General features: G+C 37.6%; 1 protein-coding gene across 14 annotated transcripts in view; it reads left to right on the top strand.

The window, feature by feature from the left end:
- The window catches only part of MCTP1 (multiple C2 and transmembrane domain containing 1), a 482,756-nt gene extending 468,157 nt beyond the window's left edge, over positions 1-14,599 (top strand). For all 14 annotated transcript variants that reach the window (XM_032476195.1, XM_032476180.1, XM_032476197.1 and 11 more), the window contains 2 exons: positions 10,028-10,125; positions 12,569-14,599. In XM_032476195.1, the coding sequence (XP_032332086.1) occupies positions 10,028-10,125; positions 12,569-12,640 (170 nt within the window). In that variant the 3' untranslated portion in view covers positions 12,641-14,599. The remainder of the gene's footprint in view (positions 1-10,027; positions 10,126-12,568) is intronic.
- Positions 14,600-19,509: the final 4,910 nt, after the last annotated feature.

Here is a 19,509-nt window from a genome sequence, read left to right as displayed (position 1 = left end):
AAACTGGAGCCCGTGGCAGACATCTGGCTTTGTAACCTACAGTGGCCTCACTGGCAAGCTATCTTTAAAGTAATTTTCAGAGAATGTGTTTGGGTCTCTTGTTTCATCAAATAAAATAAAACAAAGAACAGTATTCCTTTAGTGGTAGGTGATTGCTGAAATATTAAACAGAAATTTAAGACATGGGTCTCACATGGGGAGACAGGGACCAAAATCATAATTGCAGAAGTTTATTCTGCTGAACTCCCTGAAGAATAGCCAAGATACTGTAGTTTATGACCCAGTTTTTACCAGTCTGCTGACTTCATATAAAGCTGTTTATATATTTTTTATGTGAATAGGCTTGGTAATTTATTAAGTATAATATAAATGTAAAACAGTACTTATCCCACTGAAATTCTACATTATACCATAGAACATGTAGAATAGGTACTTGTAGTTTTCTACATTATTTTGACATTTCTACCTCATTGAATTTTTTGTTTTTTCATATAATAGCTCCAAATTCCTCTGTATTTGCCCTTCATCCACGTTTGCTCTTCAGGTAGTGCAGAGGACTGACTGTTGAATAATTTAATATGGGTAGCTATGGCTCATCTTTCATGGTCCTTGGCCATTCTAATCCAAGAAGTGATCCAAGTAAGTCAGTCACAGCAGAAACTTTTGTAAGCATTAAATTTAAATTTCTTATAATTTGAAAGAAAATTGGTTTCTAAAAAATCTAACTTCCAGAGATGTAGAAATGGAATTTTTTTTTCTTGTGATGAGAACTTTTAAGATCTACTCTTAGCAACTTTCAAATGTGCAATACAGTATAGTCACCATGCTATACATTATAGCTCCATGACTTACTTTATAACTTGGAATTTGTAACTTTTGACTCCCTCACCCACCTCCCACCCTCTGCCTCTGGTAACTACCAATCTTTTCTCTGTATCTATGAACTTAGGTTTTTGTAGTTTGTGTTTTAAGATTCCACATATAAGTGAAATCATACTCTTACTTCACTTAGCATAATGAATGCCCTTGAGGTCAATCCATGTTATTGCAAATGGCAAGATCTCAACTTTTTATGGCTGAATAATATTCCATTGTGTGTATATCTATCTCACAGCTTCTTTATCAGTTACCCATCAGTGGACACTTAGATTGTTTCCATGTCTTGGCTATTATAAATAATGCTGAAAGAACATGGGGGTGCACATATGTTTTTGAGTTAGTGTTCTAGTTTTCTTTGGATAAATACCCAGAAGTGAAATTACAAGGTCATAATGGTAGTTCTATTTTTAATTTTTTAAGGAACCATCATACTTTTTTCCTTGGTAGTTGCACCAATTTACATTTCTGCCAGCAGTGGACAAGGATTCCCCTTTCTCCACATCACCACCAACATTTGTTATTTGTAGACTTTTTGATGACAGCCATTCTGCCAGGTGTGAGGTGATATCTCATTGTGGTCTTGATTTGCATTTTCCTGATTAGTGATATTGAGTATCTTTTCACATACCCGTTGGCCATCTGTCTTCCTTGAAAAAATGTCTATTCAGATCTTCTGCCCATTTTTTAATTGGATTGTAGTTTTTTGCTATTGAGTTGTATGTTTTTTAAAAATATATTTTGGATATTAGCCCTTTATCAGATATGGTTTGTGAATATTTTCGCCCATTCTGTAGGTTGCCTTTTCATTTTGTTGGTTTCCTTTGCTGTGTGGAAGCTTTTTAGTTTGATACAGTCTCACTTATTTATTTTTACCTTTGTTGCCTTTCTGTTTGGAATCAGATCCAAAAAAATCATAGCCAAAACTATGATTTAAGGAGCTTTCCACCTATTTACATTTAGCGCAATTCTTGATCGGTATGTACTTGCTGCCATTTTGTTAACTGTTTTCTGGCTGTTTTGTAGTTCTTCTCTGTTCCTCTCTTGCTTTCTGGTACCATAAGGCTTATGTGTAATGACTTAAGTTTGAATGCACTTGAAAGCTCTTTAACTCTATTCCCCCATGTTTTATATTTTTGATGTTTATGTTTTGCCACATTTTACATCTTTTAATGTTGTGTATCTCTTAAGTAATGATTGTAGTTATAGTTATTTGTCCTGTATTTGTTGTTTAATCGTCATACTAGCTTTATAAATGATTAATCCACTACCTTTACTGTATTTATGTTTACTAGTGACATTTATACTTTCATGTGTTTTCTAGCTACTTCTAGCATCCTTTCTTTTTGGCTTAAAGTTCCTTTAATGTTTACTGGAAGGCCAGTTTAGTGGTGATGAACTCCTTTAGCTTTTGTGCACCAGTTCTGAAAACTAACTTAGCCCAACAGAGTATTCTTGTTTGGAAGTTTTTTTCCTTTTAGCACTTTGCAGACCAAAGAGGCGTGGCAAGAATACCTTCAAAGTTTCTGCTGAAAAATCTGCTCATAGCCTTTTAGGGATTTCCTTGTATATAACAAGTTGTGTTTCTCTTGATGCTTTTAAGATTTCTTCCTTGTTCTTTTCATATTTTAATTATATGTCTTGGTGTGGGTCTCTGAGTTTCTCTTATTTGGAACTCTCTGGGCTTCTTGGATCTGGATGTGTTTCCTTCCTCAGATTAGGAAATTTTTCAGCCATTATTTCTTCAAATAAGTTTTCTGCCCCCTTTCTCTCACCTTCTCCTCCTGGGAGAAATGTTAATATGCATTTTGCTTAAATCTCTGTGTTGGTTTCTGGTCCTTCTCCTAGTCTTGAAGTAGTGGTCTTGTGTAGGAGATGAACCTTTTCATTCAACTTTGCCCTAGCTCTGAGTTGTCTCTCAAACAAACCTTTGTGACTGGCCAAGCAGCCTATTTTATTTTGAGGGTGTGCCAAGACTTGTCACTGTGCCAAACAGGAGGATCTTAGCTGGCACTTAGATTCAGGCTAATTGAACGTCAGCCCCTTAGGCAGCAGCTTTCGAAGTATGCCAATATATATAGCCCTGTGGGACTGCAAGTGTAAGTCCTGCTGGCCACCAGAGCCAGGTGATCTGGAGGTGTCCCCTGGGTGACAGTCCCAAAAATCAGGGCTCTGGATGAGTGTACAGTCTCCATTCTGGGAGGTACTGGTGAGCTTTGTTTTTCTTTTCTTTTCTTTTCATTTTCCCTTTTATTAGGTAGAATTGTTACAGTTTGCACATACACGATATACTGCACGGTTTTAAAATTTTACATGTATGTACTGTTCATTGTTTCTAAGAATGTTTAGAGCTTTAGCTTTTTAAACTTACATAGTTATCAAAAGAATAAAGCCAACCACAAAAATAAGAATTAATTCAAAAAGATACACACACCCTGCTATTAACAGCAACATTATAATTGCCAAGATACGGAAGCATCCTAAGTGCACATCAATAGATGAACAGATAAAGAAGATGCAGCATATACATGTACTGGCATACAACTCACCCATAAGGAAAGATATTTATCTTTATGGCCATTTGCGGCCCTTTGTTCACTTTTTTTTCTTTTCGCTTCAAAAACCAGAATTTAAAACTGGCATAAACGTTTCCATTGTATCAAAAACAACAAAATACCTAGAAATAAACTTAACCAAGGCAGTTACCTATACTCTGAAAACTGTAAAACATTGATGAAAGAAATTGAAGATGATACAAAGTAATGGAAGGAGATCCTGTGCTCCTGGATTAGAAGAGTCAACATTAACAAAATGGCAGTACCGCCCAAAGCATCTACAACATCCAATGCAACCCCTGTCAAAATACTCACATTTTTCACAGAACTAGAACAAACAATTCCAAAATTTATATGGAACCATAAAAGACCCCGAACTGCCAAAGCAGTCTTTTGTAGGCCATTTTTTTCCTCTTCTTTTTGTTTTCTTTTCTTGTGATTTGATGACTAGAGAAGTTCCTTTAACATTTGTTGTAAAGCTAGTTGGGTGGTGCTGAATTCTTTTAGCCTTTGTTTATCTGTGAAGTGTTTTGATTTCTCCATCAAATCTGAATGAGAGCCTTGCTGGATAGAGTATTCTTGCTTTTAAGTTTTTCCCCTTCATCACTTTAAGTACGTCATGCCACTCCCTTCTGCCCTGTAGAGTTTCTGCTGAAAAATCAGCTGATGACCTTATGGGAGTTTCTTTGTATGTTATTTGTTGCTTTTCTCTTGCTAATTTTAATATTTTCTCCTTATCCTTAGTTTTTGTCAATTTGATTACTATGTGCCACATCGTGTTCCTCTTTGGGCTGATCCTGTGTGGAACTCTGTGCTTCCTAGACTTCGGTGACTGTTTCCTTTCCCAAGTTGAGGAAGTTTTCAGTTATTATGGCTCCAAAATTTTTCTCAGGTCCTCTCTTCTCTTTCTGGAACCCCTATAATGCAAATATTAGTGTGCTTCATGTTGTCCCAGAGTTCTGTTAAACTATCCTCATTTCTTTTGTTTCTTTTTTCTGTTCTGCAGTAGTGATTTCAACTAATCTATCTTTTAGCTCATTGATCTATTCTGCCTCATATCTAGTCTAGTCTTGGTTTCTTCTAGTGTGTTATTCTCTTATGTGATATTAATTCTTCATCTCTGGGTATTCTTTATATTTTCCAACTGTTTGCTAAAAACTGCTCTGTGCATCTATACTCCTCTTGAGTTCTCTGAACATCTTTGCCATCATTACTTTAAACTCTCAAATAAAATGCCTATCTCCTCATCACTTATTTCTTCTGGAATTTTATCTTGTGTCTTGGCCTGGGAGATATTCCTCTGCTGCCTCATATTGTCTATCTTTGTATTTTTAGGTAGGTTAGTTAACATTTCTCAACCTTGGAGAGGTGGCCCTCTGTGGAAGATGTCCTATGTGTCCCAGCAGTACACTCTTCTCTTGTCACCCAAGGGCCAGGGTCCAACTGGTCCCAGGGTAGAGTCTGGCCTGCGTTTGTGGATTCCTTCCACAGGCTTTAGGATTGGTTTTTTTTTTTTTTTCTGATATCTGCCCCCTGGTGGATGAGGCTGGACTAGAGGATTATGCAGGTTTCCTAGCAGTGCCTGCCCACTGCTGGGTGGAACTTGGTTTTGGACCTCTGGTGGGTAGGGTCATGTCTAGAGGCGTTTATGGCTCAGGAATTCTGCTGACAGGTGGGGCTGTGTTCCCACCCAGTATGTTGTTTTGGCCTGAGGCTTCCCTACAGGCTGCTGGGTGGGGCTAGGTGTTGGTGCTAATGATCCAATCAAGATAGCCTCCCGGAAAGCTCATGTAGATTAACACTTCTGGAATGTCTGCCACCAGCTTTTATGTCCCCTGGGTGAGCCACAGCCACCCCTATGTCCCCAGGAGACCTTCCAAAACCAGCAGGCAGATCTGGCCCAGGTTCCTATGAAATCACTATCTCTGCCCTTGGACCTGGCACATGCGAGATTCTGTGTATGCTTCCCAAGAGAGTGAAGGCTGTTTTCCCTAGTCCTTGTGGGGCTCCTGGAGCTAAGCCCCACTGGCCTTCAAAACCAGATGTCTTGGGGTTTCTTCCTCCTCCCAATGCCAGGACCCCGGGTTGGGGGAGCCTGATGTGGGGCTCAGAACTCTCACTCCTGTGGAAGGGCCTCTGTAAGGATCACCCACCCACAGGGTACGAGGCCCAATTATATCACAAGCACGCCCCTCCTACCGTCCTGCTGAGGTTCCCTCTTTATGTTTCCAGTTGAAGATCTGTTTTGCTAGGTTCCAGTCTTCTTTTTTTTTTCTGATGGATGTTTAGCAGTCAGTTGTGGTTTCACTGTAGTCAGGAGGAGAGGCCAGGTCATGGTCCTACTACTCCACCTTCTTGACTGGAAATCCTGGTGAGCTGTGTTGAGGCAGAGGAGGAGTGTAAAGATGGCAGCCCCTGGTCTATGCAACTCCATAGGCCCCTAGACGTATGCCAAACCTGAAAGCTGCCCCTCGGGCCAAAGCTCCAGGACAAGATAATAGGCCTTCTTTATAGAAAGGTCAAGGGTGTGTTTCAGTCTCCTGTTTGTGCAGTGCCCTGGGGGTGGTAGCTTGCCAAGGGTTGGCTCTTGTTATAGTTCTGTGGGACCCAGGAACACAGCTCCCTTGACCTCCAGAGTCAGGACCTCCACCCCAGGTGGCAGCTGCAAAAACTGGGGCACCAGACATGTGTAAGAGTGCCCCTCTGAGGTGTCTGGAAAGGGTTACAGTGTTCTAAGTGTTTTTAATTAGAAGCGTACCCCTCAGGCTGCAGACGTGGTAAGCTTGTAGACCTCTTTCACAGAAAAACTGAGCTCCTCAGTCTGTTACTTCTTGTGCCTTGAGGATGGTAGCTGTTTAAGAATGTTTTCTCCATTGGTTACAGTCCTGTGGGTCCTGCAAACATACGCACCTCTGGCCACCAGAACCAGGCAATGTAGAGCTATCTCCTGGCAGCACCTGCAAAAATAGGGGCACCAGACAAGAGTATAAGCTCCTTTCTGGGAGATAACGCTAAGCTGGAGCAAGGCAGGGAGAGAATGTAAAGACAGCATCCATCAGCCTCTGTTGGCCTCTGTTCCCTGAGAGCACTTCTGTCGGCCCCTATAAATGTATCAGACCAGAATCCTGTCCTTCAGGCCAAAACTCCTGGACAAGGAAACAGGCCTCTTTCTTGGAGAGACTGGAGGTTTGTTTCAGTCTGCTGTCTGCCCGGTGCCCCGGGTGGGCGGGGGGCGGGGGTCCTGCCAAGAACTCTCTGAATGTTATAGTTCCATGGGTCCCAGGAACACAAGTTTCCTGGCCTCCAGAGCCAACCAGTCAAGAAGTGTCCCCTGAGTGGCAGTCACAAAAACCAGGACACCAGACCTGTGTAAAAGCTACCCCCCCAGGAGATACTGGTCCTTTGGTGCACAGTAGAGGGGGAATGCAGAAATGGGGCCCACCAGCTTCTATCCCTAGAGAGTAACCCTAGCACATCCCCTACCTCTCTGGCCGACACTTTAAGACTAGTAAATGCATTTCCTTCACATAAAAAGTTTTCGAACAGCTGCTTCTGTGTTGGGCTCTGGGGCAAGCCCTTTAAGAGCCATTCTCGGTTTACTGTAGACTTTGGGGTCTCAGGATGCAAGTCTGTTGATTTCCAAAGCCAGATACATGTCTTGGGAGCTCATCTCTCAGGTGCAGGTCTTAAAAGCCAAGGTGCCTTATATGGGGTACAAACTCTTTGCTCTTCAGGAGGAAGCTCTGGGTTTGTGAGTTCCTTCCTGACGGTGGGAAGCTGTGCTGGACGTGAGGTTTATGCCCAGACTGTATCTCAGCTTCTCCTATCCACTTTGATTTAGCCTTTTTTCTTGTTTGCCCCATGTGAAGGAGACGCTCAGCTAGTTTTCAGGCCTTTTGGTCTTTTCTTTTAAACTGGAAATTGATCCATATGTAGCTGTAGAGTCAGTGTGTCTCTGGGAAAAGGTGCGTTCAGGATCTTCCTATGTCACCATCCTGAGCTGCCTCATAGATGCAAAACCCCAGGCACCAGCTGTGTATAGAAGCTCCCCTCAGGGAGATACTGGTGCTCTGGAGCAGACAGAGGACGAGCATGAAAATGGCACCAACTGGCTGGAGAGAGAAATGGGGAAAGATGGTGCTTGCCAGGGAAAGAAAAAAAAAAAAAGATGTTACTGTCACAGGAGAGGCCCTTGAATATGTGTCAAATCAGATGCTTTCCCCTCATGACAATGTTCAGAGACAAGCAACTGATCCTTTCCCACACGGAGTCCAATCAACCCTGGATCAAGTGTGCTCGTGCTGGGCCCTGGGGTGGGAGAGGCCAGCATACAAGTTGGTTTTCAAAGCTAGATGTTTTGAGACAAATACACTAATGGAACAGAATTGAGAGCCCAGAAATAAACCTATGCACATACATGGTCAACTAATATTTGACAAGAGAGCCAAGAATACTCAATGAGAAAAGACAGTCTTTTCAATAAATAGTGCTGGAAAAACTGGATATTGACATGTAAAAGAATGGTTGGTGTAAGATAAGGGTAAAGTTTCAATCACAAAAACTAACTTGAAATGGATCATAAGACCTGAAACTATGAAACTTCTAGAAGAAAACATTTTTAAAAAGACTTCTTGACATGAGTCTTAGTAATGATTTTTTGGAAGTCACACCTAAAGCATAACCAACAAAAAATTTTAAAAACAAACAAGTTGGACTGTATCAAACCAAAAGGCTTCTGCACAGCAAAAGAAACCAAAGTAAAAAGACAACCTACAGAATGGGAAAACACATTTGCATACCATATATCTGACCAGAGGCTAATATCTAAAATATATAACAAACTCATACAACTCAGTAGCAAAAAAAAAAAAAAAAAAAAAAAAATCCAATATTAAAAATGGGCAAAGGACCTGAACAGAGATTTTTCCAAAGAATATATATGAATAACCAACAGGTCCAAGAAAAGATGCTTAATATCACTAGGCACTAGAGAAATGCAAATTAAAACCACAATGAGATAGCACCTCATGCTTGTCAGAATGGCCATCATCGAAAAGACAACAGGTAACAAATGCTGGTATGGATGTAGAGAAAACGGAACCCTGGTAAACTGGTGGTGAGAACGTAAATTGGCATAGCCACTAAAGAAAACAGTATGGCGATGCCTTAAAAAAATAAATATTAGAACTACCATATGATTCAGCAATTACACCCTCTGGGAATATATTCAAGGGCAACAAAAAGACTAATCCAAAAAGATATCTGCACTGTCATGTACATAGCATTATTTACAATAACCAAGACATGGAAACAATCTAAGTGTCCATTGATGAATAAATGGATAAAGAAGTGGTATACAATGAAAGATTATGCAGCCATAAAAAACAAGGAAATACTGCCATTTGTGACAACATGAAAGGATCCTGAAGGCATTATGCTAAGTGACGTAAGTCAGAGAAAGACAAATACTGTATGATTTCACTTACATGTGCAATGGGAAAAATAAAACGAAAAATAAAATCTCCCCAAAACCCAAACATCGTATTCATAGAAAAAGAGAAAGAAAAATTTATTTCTTATTTTAAAATCTGTATGTGATGATAGATATTAACTAATCCTACTGTGGTAATCTTTCACTATACATATACATCAAACCATCATGCCGTACACCTTAAACTTACACAGTGATGTATGTCAATTATTTTTTGAAACTAGAAAGAAAAAAGCTGGTTTTGGGGGCTCATCTGTCATGTCAGGTGCTGTTCTTAAAAGTTGGAGATGTCTGATAGAGGTCCAAACCCTCACTCCTCAGAGAGACGGTCCTCCTGATTGTGGGCTGCCAGGCTAGGCTGGGGTTTATGGTGGGACTGTGTCCCTGCCTCTCCTACCTGCTTTGATGTGGGCCTTCTACTCGTTCGCTGGTGTATAGTCACTAACCAGTTTTTAGGTTTTTTTTCTCAGACGTTAGTTGTTCCTTACATGGCTGTAGATCCAGTGTGTCAATGGGAAGAGATGAGTTCAGGATCTTTACATGTCTCCATCTTCAAAGCTGTTTTTTGGTTTTTTTTTTAAGCTGGTGGTAAACCCTTTTAAATTTCAGGTCATTTTGGGAAAAAGACAAAAAACAACACCCAGGTCATACATTTTCTAAACATTTAGTTTACATTATAGCAGTATCTCCCCACCAGGAAAAAAAAAAGTATCTTTTGGGAAGTCAGCTTTCTTGTCTTAAAAACACTATCAATCCAAAATACAGGGAGACAAGTTTCATCATAGATGGAACACTAAAGCAAAGCTAAGTACTGTAACACTGAGAGGAAAAGCAAGTTAGGGTCATTTCTCATTCTTGCCAGGTGCCTTTTATTTCCCAAAAGAAATGTTGGGAAGAAGCCACTGAAGTACCAAGAGAAAAAGAGCAGCCACTGAGTTTAGAAGGCGGGAAGGAAAGGAGGGAGAAAACAGTTTACTGGTTCAGTAAAGGCTAAAGTCACGGCAGCTTAATCTAGATTGTCAAATCACAACAATTTTGCCAGAAATGTGTTTTCTAACTCCAAGCTTTGGAGATTTCAATACTGTTTGATCTATCACTTTTTCAGGCATCAATAAATTTACAAAAAAGCTTCGGAGTCCGTATGCAATTGATAACAATGAACTACTTGACTTCCTTTCCAGAGTCCCTTCAGATGTGCAAGTGGTAAGTAGGTTTCACTACTGTTACTACAGGCATGCCTCGTTTCATTGCGCTTTGCTGTACTGTGCTTCACAGATATTTCATTTTTCACAAATTGAAGGTTTTCGGCAACCCTGCCTTGAGCCAAGTCTATTGGTACCATTATTTAACCACTATTTGCTCTCACTCTGTGTCTCTGTGTCACATTTTGGTAATTCTTGAAACATTTCAAACTTTTTCATTATTACAGTTGGTATGGTGGTCTACAATCATTGATCTTTGATGTTACTATTGTAAAAAGATTAAGACTTGCTGAAGGCTCAGAAGATGGTTATTAGCATTTTTTAGCAATAAAGTACTTTTTAATTAAGGTATGTATTGCTTTTTTAGACATAATGCTATTGCACACTTAATAGACTACAGTATACCATAAACAGACCTTTTATATGCACTGGGAAACCAAAACATTCATGAGACTTGTTTTATTGTGATATTTGCTTTATTGTGGTGGTCTGGAAACGAAACTGCAATATCTCCAAGGTATGCCTGTATCATTTTAATATAGCATGGCATTGCATTTTAACTTTTATTTAATTTTGAAGGTTTTGGAAGAGCCAGGTAAAGTTAATAAAGCCTGTAGCATATTTTGCTATTAAGGAATTTAGTCTAGTTGGGGTGTTACTGGAGAAGAACTTGTAGGGAAGATTGGAGCGGAAGGGTATGGCTCTGTGGTAGAGTACATACCTAGTATGCACAAGGTCCTGGGGTCAATCCCCACTACCTCCAATAAAAAATAAATAGACCTAATTACCTCCCTGCCCCCCCCCAAATTTAGAAAAATTAAAAAAAAAAATTAGTTATCACCTCACACCAATCAGAATGGCCATCATTAAGAAGTCTACAAATAATAAATGCTGGAGAGGGTGTGCAGAAAGGGGAGCCCTCCTACACTATTGGTGGGAATGTAAATTGTTGCAGCTGCTTTGGAGGACAGTTATTTCTTAAAAAACTAAAAATAAACTTACCATATGATCCAGCAATCCCACTCCTAGGCATATATCCTGAGGGAACTCTAATTTGAAAAGACACATGCACCCCAATGTCCACAGAAGCACCATTTATAATAGCCATGACATGGAAACAGCCTAACGTCCATTGATAGATGATTGGATAAAGAAGTTGTGGTATATATGCAATGGAATACTATTCAGCCATAAACAAAGAATAAAAATAATGCCATCTGCAGCAACTTGGACTGGATCTGGAGATCATCATTCTAAGTGAAGTAAGCCAGAAAGAGAAAAAATAATACCATATGATATCACTTATATGTGGAATCTAAAAAAAGACACAAATGAACTTATTTACAAAACAGACTCACAGACACAGAATAAACTTAGTTATCAGGGTGTAAAGGTGGGGTGGGAAGGGGTAGGACAGAGTTCACAGTTGCATATGCTAGCTATATATAAAATAAACAAGTTTATACTGTATAGTGCAAGGGAACTACATTCAATATCTTGTAGTAACCTATGAAAAGAATATGAAAACAAATACATGTATGTACATGTATGTATATGTATGACTGAAACATTATGCTGTGCACCAGAAATTGACAACATTTTAAAGTGACTATACTTAAATTAAAAAAAAATGCAAAAAAAAAAAAAAAAAAAAAAAAACTTGTAGAGATGATCAGGGAATGAGAAGGGTTGTATAAGAAACCTACCAGGGTGTCAAGGAGATAATCCTTCTTCAAGGAAGGTTCAGCTGGAGTTTGTGAAGGGAAGTCACCATTACCTGAGGGGAAGTAGGATGATGAAAAGCAAAGTATGCCAGCAGACATTTGAGAGAAACACTTCTTTGAATAATCTGCATGAATTAAGTGAATTTTAAAGATGTATTTTTGGAGAACAAACTGATTTCTAAAGACTGAAGGCACATCTCAATCCTTTGAGGTTAATGAATGCCCACTGATCGTTAAGTATTTTCAGAGTAAAATGAGAATTTTTAAAAATTTATTTTTAATCAAACTTGAAGCTGAGTTGCAGCAATATCTTTTTCCTTTGTTTCAGTTGAGTTTTTGATTTGGTATCAGACATGAGAGTGGGCTGGATGGAGATGAAGCCTATAGTAAACAAGCACACAATAAATTGCAAAGAACCATTATTTGGTCCTTCAAAATAGATGACGATGGTTCTGCTTTTTATGTAATGCATATATGGGCAGTGGAGCCCCCAGCCTGTTACCAAAGTTCACATCAGGGATCTCATGTAGTTTCTGGCAGGATTTCCCTTGACTCTCACTCTATCATTCTATTGTATTCTGCATCCCAGCTGCAGATCTCATACAGTTTCCAGAGCGAGCACTTTTTTCCCCCTCAAGCAGTCTCTCATTCCTTTGCTTTTCCTTCCTTTGCCAGAAAGTGGCCACCTGACCAGTCCTTCTCTGAACATTGTTTAAACAGGTGCAATACCAGGAACTGAAACCAGATCCTTCTCATAGCCCATGTAAAAGGAAGAAAAACAATCTTGGCTAGCCAGCTCCCAGCACTGAGGAGACCAGCATCTGTTTGGGAAGATAAAAGAAAAAGCCTTCAGCCTCAGCAGCATTTCCTTTCTTTCTGTTTTTTATTTATTTTACCTTTTTATCATGATTGAGAGAATTTGTAAATAGTGTACAAAGGCATATGTCTTTGAAAATATACTTCCACTGTACAGAACCAATTTGATAAAGGTTTAGCTACTGCTGTGTAAAAGCCTTGTTAACTGCGGGTGATACTATAACACACGGAACAACAAATGTAAGAATGGTAACATTGGGAGATACACACTTCTCTAATTACAGGTGGAAGGACTAGAACATTAGATTAAATGTTCAGCTGCGTTCTGATTTAATCTACATAAAATGGAAATGTCAATTCGATTTTAAAGTTTTTTTTTTAATGTGACTATTTTTTATTCTAAAATAATCCATTACAGTTTTCTATGTTTTATACATTTCAGAAGGGAGGGGGGAATCCCACAACCTGAATAATGGAGCAGATGCATTTCAACTTAACATACATTCAGATCCTGACATTCATTCCTGTGCAAATTATTTATATATGACTAGGCTGATTTTAAGCTCATGAGTGAAGGCGTTAATATTCACCTCAAGAGAATCTTCCACACTCTAAAATCATATAAAGAAAATTTCCAAGCCTTCTATCATTCCATCTAAAACCTTAAAATCTCTACAGAACTACACAAAAATACTGCCAGGTTTATAAATGATTGCCTATATGAATTTTTATACCTACCACTATTAATTTGTAGCAAATTAGCAACCTAGTTTAGTTGTCAAAAATATTAGCAAATTAAATCTGTTTTGCTTTTGGTGTCAGATTATGCCTCTGTGCATCTAAAAACATTTAATATTCAACTGTTCTCAGAAAAAAGTATCTGCTTTCTCATTAGGTTACTGAAGTGCTTTAATGTATATTATGATTTTTGTTACTAGTGTGAATTTAACGTAGAGGCGAATGCAGTGTGCTAAGTGATATACCAGTGTTTCATTACATTCATTTAAAGAAAAACTATTATTCTTGAAAATATGAATGCATGAAAACCTATTTTGTAAAATAAACTGCTTATGGGGAGGGGGAGTTTGCCTTTAAAAAGTTTCACTACTTACCATAGAATCTATACTTAAAAATTGCATTCCCTAGACTCTTATGGTAGTTTTTATACCTAACTTCCTGGTATAATCAAGGGAGTATGCCTCTAGAGAGAGAAATAATTTGCTAAGAATATCTTACTTCTCTGACTTGGTAGGGGATAAAGCTTGGTTGAAATTGCTGCAGACAATGTTTTGCACTACTTTATTGATAATAGACTAGGAAAGGGTGAAGTTGGGGTTATGCTGGAAAAATGTAGAAAAGCTAGAAGAAATATTTATTTCACTCTAACGGAAGATTCTTTAAAAATAAATTTAAATTTAATCTCAAAGTTGATTTTTTAAAGTATTTTTATTTTAAAGCTATGTTGTTAAATACTATTTCTTATAGAACTATTTTGATCTGTTTATACACTATGCTTGAAAGAATGTCGATTAAATTCCCTTTCTACAGAAAGGCTTAGACCTCAATATGCTCTATTTAGCACATCATGTTTATAATGACATGCTTATATCTGCATACTATCATTGTTTGTTGCTAAGCATATACTCCATGGGGTTGTTGTTACTATAGAAAGTTTACTGATGGAATAATTGTTTGAAATAACTTTTGATTATACCCTGGATGAGATTTATGTTCCATGCTGACAGTGTCTTACTCAAATGTCTACAAGCCTGATATTCTAACACCTCAGATGTACCTAGTGGATATAACCATTAACAGATGACTAATTTCTGTTTGTTTCATTCTATCAAATTTCAGATGTTTAGTTCAGTGGTAATGTTGACTATTCACTGCATTAAATAAATAAATAAAATAATCTTTTCTAAGTATAATGAATTCTTTCTTCCTTCCTTCCTTTTTTTTTTTTTTTTTTTTGCTGGTTGAGAGAGGAATGATGGAATATTGTGTGCATATTCTTATCTAAATGACACTTCACTGAAAGAAACCCAGGTTTGGTATGGAAAGGCTTTCCCAGAAATCTTGACCATTCTTGTATAAAACCCAATACTTTTGGAGGGGTGAGTAGCCAGTGAAGCTGACAGAGAAGTAAGACCGATCTTGAAGCATCAAAGTGATAATCAGAGGAATCTTCTTTGCTCTTAGAAACAACTGCATTCGCAGACTGAAAACAAGAGACTGTGTCTAATGGAATTTTAACCATTTCTTTTCCCTTCTCACAAAGGTACAGTTTTGCCTTTTGAAAGCTGCTTAACTTGATTTGGTTTTGAGAGATTTGTAAACATGTAAATATTTTAAGATATCTTGGTAAGAGACTGGATGTCACTCTACTACCAATTTAGACTGCTAAATACAGTAGTCATATAAACTATTAAATATATACCTCACAGACCTATGGTCAATTAATCTTTGACAAAGGAAGCAAGAATGTACCATGGAGAAGACAGTCTCTTCAGCAAGTGGTGTTGGGAAAACTCGACAGCAGCATGTAAATCAATGAAGTTAGAAGACTCCCTCACACCATACACAAAAATAAACTCAAAATGGCTTAAAGACTTAAACATAAGACACGACACAATAAACCTCCTAGGAGAAAGCACAGGCAAAACATTCTCTGACATAAATCTTAGCAGTGTTCTCCTAGGGCAGTCTACACAGGCAATAGAAATAAAAGCAAAAATAAACAAATGGGACCTAATTAAACTTGTAACCTTTTGCACAGCAAAGGAAACCATAAGCAAAACAAAAAGGCCACCTACAGAATGGGAGAAAATATTTGCAAATGATGCGACTGACAAAGGTTTAATTTCCATAATATATAAACAGCTCACATGAGTTAACAACAAAAAAATCTAATCCGAAAATGGGCAGAAGACCTAAACAAGCAATTCTCCAGTGAAGACATACAAAGTGACAATAGGCACATGAAAAAATGCTCAATATCACTAATTATCAGAGAAATGGAAATCAAAACTCCAATGGAAGTAGACCTCACACCAGTCAGAATGGCCATCATTCAAAAGTCCATAAACGATAAAACACTGGAAAGGGTGTTGAGAAAAGGAAACCTTCCTACACTGCTGGTGGGAATGTAGTTTGGTGCAGCCATTATGGAAAACAATATGGAGATTCCTCAAAAAACTAAAAATAGACTTACCATATGATCCAGCAAGCCCACTCCTAGGCATATATCCAGAGGGAACTCTGATTCAAAAAGATACATGCACTCCAGTGTTCATAGCAGCACTGTATACAAGACATGGAAGCAATCTAAATGTCCATCGATGGATGACTAGATAAAGAAATTGTAGTTTATTTCTACAATGGAATACTACTCAGTGATAAAAAAAGAATAAAATAATGCCATTTGCAGCAACATGGATGGAACTGGAGATTGTCATTCTAAGTGAAGTGAGCCAGAAAGAGAAAGAAAAATACCATACAATATCACTCATATGTGGAATCTTAAAAAGAAAAAGAAAAAAGAGAACACTAATGAACTCATCTATAAAACAGAAACAGACTTGCAGACATAGTAAACAATTTTATGGTTACTGGGGGAAAAGGGGTAGGAATGGATAAATTTGGGAGTTTGAGGTTTGCAAATGGTAACCACTGTTTATAATTAAAAAACAAACTTCTTCTGTATAGCACAGGGAAATATATTCAATATCTTATAATAACCTTTAGTGAAAAAGAATATGAAAACAAATATATGTATATATGCATGATGGACATTATGCTGTACACAGAAATTGACACACTGACTATACTTAAAAAAATTTATATATATACATATAAAAATATATAATATAAAAAATATAAAAAAAATATATATATACACACACACACACACACTCCTCAGTATGTTTTAGTAAGTAAAATCATTGAAGGTCAGTCATTATCCAAACTACTATTATTGCCACTAATTGTGATAATTCATAGGAAATGCATATTTAAAACTTTTTTCCATTTATAAAAACATGGTACTTCTTGTTCATTTTTGGTACTGTTCCACAGACTCAAACTGACAGATGCTGTATGCATTCCAAATTTTTTGAACCACTCCATGCACTAAGATAATCTGAATTTAAAGGTTCTTTAAATGACTTTGCTTTGTGATATATTTATTGAGTACCTACTGTATGACTTGCCATGTCAAACCAGTAATAGGCAATGGTCAAACCAGTAATAGTATATCAAAATCAAATCTGGAGCAAATTTTAATTGATCTGTTTCTACAGAATTTCATTGTGTCATGTAAAAGTGAAGAAAAATTTAGTAGTAAGCGCTCTTATCCAGGGACCATAGGAATTTTGTATTTCCATTTTGATCTCAATATCCAAATGCCTCTAATGCTGAGTACTCTACTTTTGTATTAACAAGTCTTATTCAGAGGCTTTAATTTTAATTTATACATTTGTTAAATGTACCTAAATGTTTATTTTTCAGTTTTATACTCCATAAAAAAGAGACCAAAATATATAAGGCAGTTAGTTACTTGCTCCAGAAATACAGGTAAAGAAAGCCACCATTGTACTTCTTGCAAAAGCCTCAGGTATTAGTAAATTAATGCTTAAATTCTGGGGCTTTAATGTCAAATGTGAGTGAGTGTGTGTGTGTGTGTACAGATGCCTATTCCTTTGATCAGAGTATCTAGAATCAGCCTTTTCTAATTGCTTGGTCAGGTATGAATTAAAACCACATAAAAAATAATGTAATTAATACTTACAATAGTGTCACTCCTTTAGATTACAATTCTCTTTCCCAGGATGACTGGTGTAACTCACTTGAAGAAAAAACGAAATTTTTTTTTTTGGTGAAATTGTTACCTCTTCCTCAGTTTCTACATTTGTACAGTTGCAGTCACATCATAAGATTTATTTTAGCTGAATCTCTGAGATTTAAGAAACACCAAGGAAAATAAGGAAAATCTCTCATTATGTAAGAATATTATGCAGAGCTAAGAAGCATTAAATGTCCAGAGAGGTCACATGCTGTAGAAACTAACAACACTAAAAAGTTTGCTGGAATTTAATGATTCTACCTGTGCTTTTCCAAGGGCATCGGGGTTAAGAACAAAAAAAGGGGGGAGGGGGATAACAATGAAATATGTAATTGGCTTCAAATGAGTTTCAATTTATTGGGCTCTTCCTTCACATTCTGAACTAACAATAACAAAAAGTGCTGTGCTGCATGCACAGTGTTTTTGCAGACAGGTTTGTCATTTATGCAACGGTTGTTGACGTTGTGTCTCCAAACGTCACTGAAAAATTATATGACTCCATTTTAGAAAAGGTAATAAAATGGCCCTGCTCTTCTGCTCTACTCAACAGTGTTACTAGATTAACCAGAAAAATCTATTTGCACTAAGGAAAACAGAAATAGGTAAGTAGCTATGCAAAAGTATTTTTCAGTTTGTAGCATAAATAAAATGCAACTTAGTTCTCTCCTGCTATAGGTTCTTCAGTGGTCCTTCAAAAGAGAGAAGGAGTGACTAACCTGAGAGTCAAGGAGTGAGCCTACAAACCTCCTCTTATTTTCTCAGGATAACTGCATCTGAAGACACCTGGCTGAGTCGGGTTGCTGCTACTACTTGTGAGGCAAGATGGTAAGATAGGCTTAGTTCCACGTTCTGGTCAAAGACAAACTTCAAAATGATGAGAGTCAACTTGAGGCATTTTATTTTGCCAGAGTTCAAATGGTAAGTTTAGGGGAAATGCTGCAAACAGAGAGGTGCATACCTGGCCCCAACCACTCTTAATTGTCTCTTGATTACTGGAGACACACCTCAGACAACAATGAAACTTAATTACAAAGATAGCTAGATCACAGAAGAGAGGTGAAGGGAGGAAATGCCAGTATCTGCCCCAAGTTCAGAGATCTTCTTTTAATAAAGCTATTCGGAAAACCAGAAATCTTCTAAGCTCTGCATCATTCCCACAAAACATTCCTCCTTTATACAGTACTGACTATGACAATTACCAGTCAAAATCTGTGTTATAACTTGTAATACTGAAATCATGGAAATCAATGTATGTCAACTAATAAAACTCTCCAAACTTAAACAATGGAATACTTGGCCTTTACCTTTGTTCTGGAACTCTTACAAACTTCAGATTCCATTAACACAGAGACTAGCAAACCATAGCAAAGTCTCTGAAGCACATGGGAACCCACCCAGAAAAATAAAATACTATGTATGTTTGAAGAAGTAGTTTTAAAGTAGATCAATGTGGTGCTTTGTTTTATTTGCTTGAAATTGCTGAACATTATTTTTTAAATTAACCTGTAGGATTAAAAAGAACCATTTTCAGATATAATAGAGGAAAAACTTCTGTGGGATATCAGGCATACTAACTCTCTTATAATGCGGGATGACAGGTACACACTGTCCATTCTTGTAGCACTATGATGCTAATACAAGGAACACACATGTACTTGCAAGGCCCATGACCATGACAACTCTGACAAGCAGGTGAGAAAGCTACCCCCCAAAACACAATGATGTGATACTCTCCAGCGTACTGTAGTTATGATATAGGTATCCAATGTATTTATATAAAACAGTTGTTAAAATGTTGTACTTTGAATGTTGTACTACTTAAACAGTAACTTACAGGAAACCATTTTCCTCATCTTCACAGAAGAGGTGCAAATAATATGCTCTCGACAACAGTGGGAAGACACTTGCACTCAGAGTTCTCTCAAATAGAAGACTGAATGCTTACATCTGAATTAACATTGTAGACAATAATACCTATTAAGAAGGGAATTTTTTCCAGATC

The sequence above is a fragment of the Camelus ferus genome, chromosome 3, assembly GCF_009834535.1.
Source record: "Camelus ferus isolate YT-003-E chromosome 3, BCGSAC_Cfer_1.0, whole genome shotgun sequence".
Taxonomy (NCBI): Eukaryota; Metazoa; Chordata; class Mammalia; order Artiodactyla; family Camelidae; genus Camelus; species Camelus ferus.
Note: the sequence above shows the minus strand (reverse complement) of the source record. Positions and strands in the feature narration are given on the sequence as shown.